The 224-nt window shown below is 32.6% G+C and overlaps 1 protein-coding gene across 1 annotated transcript in view; it reads right to left on the reverse strand.

The window, feature by feature from the left end:
- LOC107103002 (GTPase IMAP family member 6-like) overlaps window positions 1–224 on the reverse strand; it is an 11,565-nt gene extending 11,341 nt beyond the window's left edge. Inside the window, exon 1 of the mRNA XM_015402500.1 lies at window positions 150–224. Coding sequence (XP_015257986.1) covers window positions 150–174 — 25 coding nt within the window. The 5' untranslated portion in view covers window positions 175–224. The remainder of the gene's footprint in view (window positions 1–149) is intronic.

A 224-nucleotide genomic window follows, 5' to 3' on the forward strand; every position in this document is an offset into this window, starting at 1 on the left:
AGATGTTTTATTAATAAATTATTAAGTCCATCTATTAAACATTCAAAGCATACTTTCTGTTCTATTTTGTGTTTTGCTATTTTTCCCATGATCAGAAAAAAACCTACTAATATCTTGATAAATGCGTGTGCAATAATAAAAATACTCACCGGGGGTAGTAATATTGGTGGCCATGTTTCTCTTGTACAGGCAGCTGAGTTGTGATCAGTTGCTGATTTGTTCTG

This window comes from Cyprinodon variegatus, unplaced genomic scaffold (assembly GCF_000732505.1).
Source record: "Cyprinodon variegatus isolate N-32 unplaced genomic scaffold, C_variegatus-1.0 Scaffold1359, whole genome shotgun sequence".
NCBI classification, from domain to species: Eukaryota; Metazoa; Chordata; class Actinopteri; order Cyprinodontiformes; family Cyprinodontidae; genus Cyprinodon; species Cyprinodon variegatus.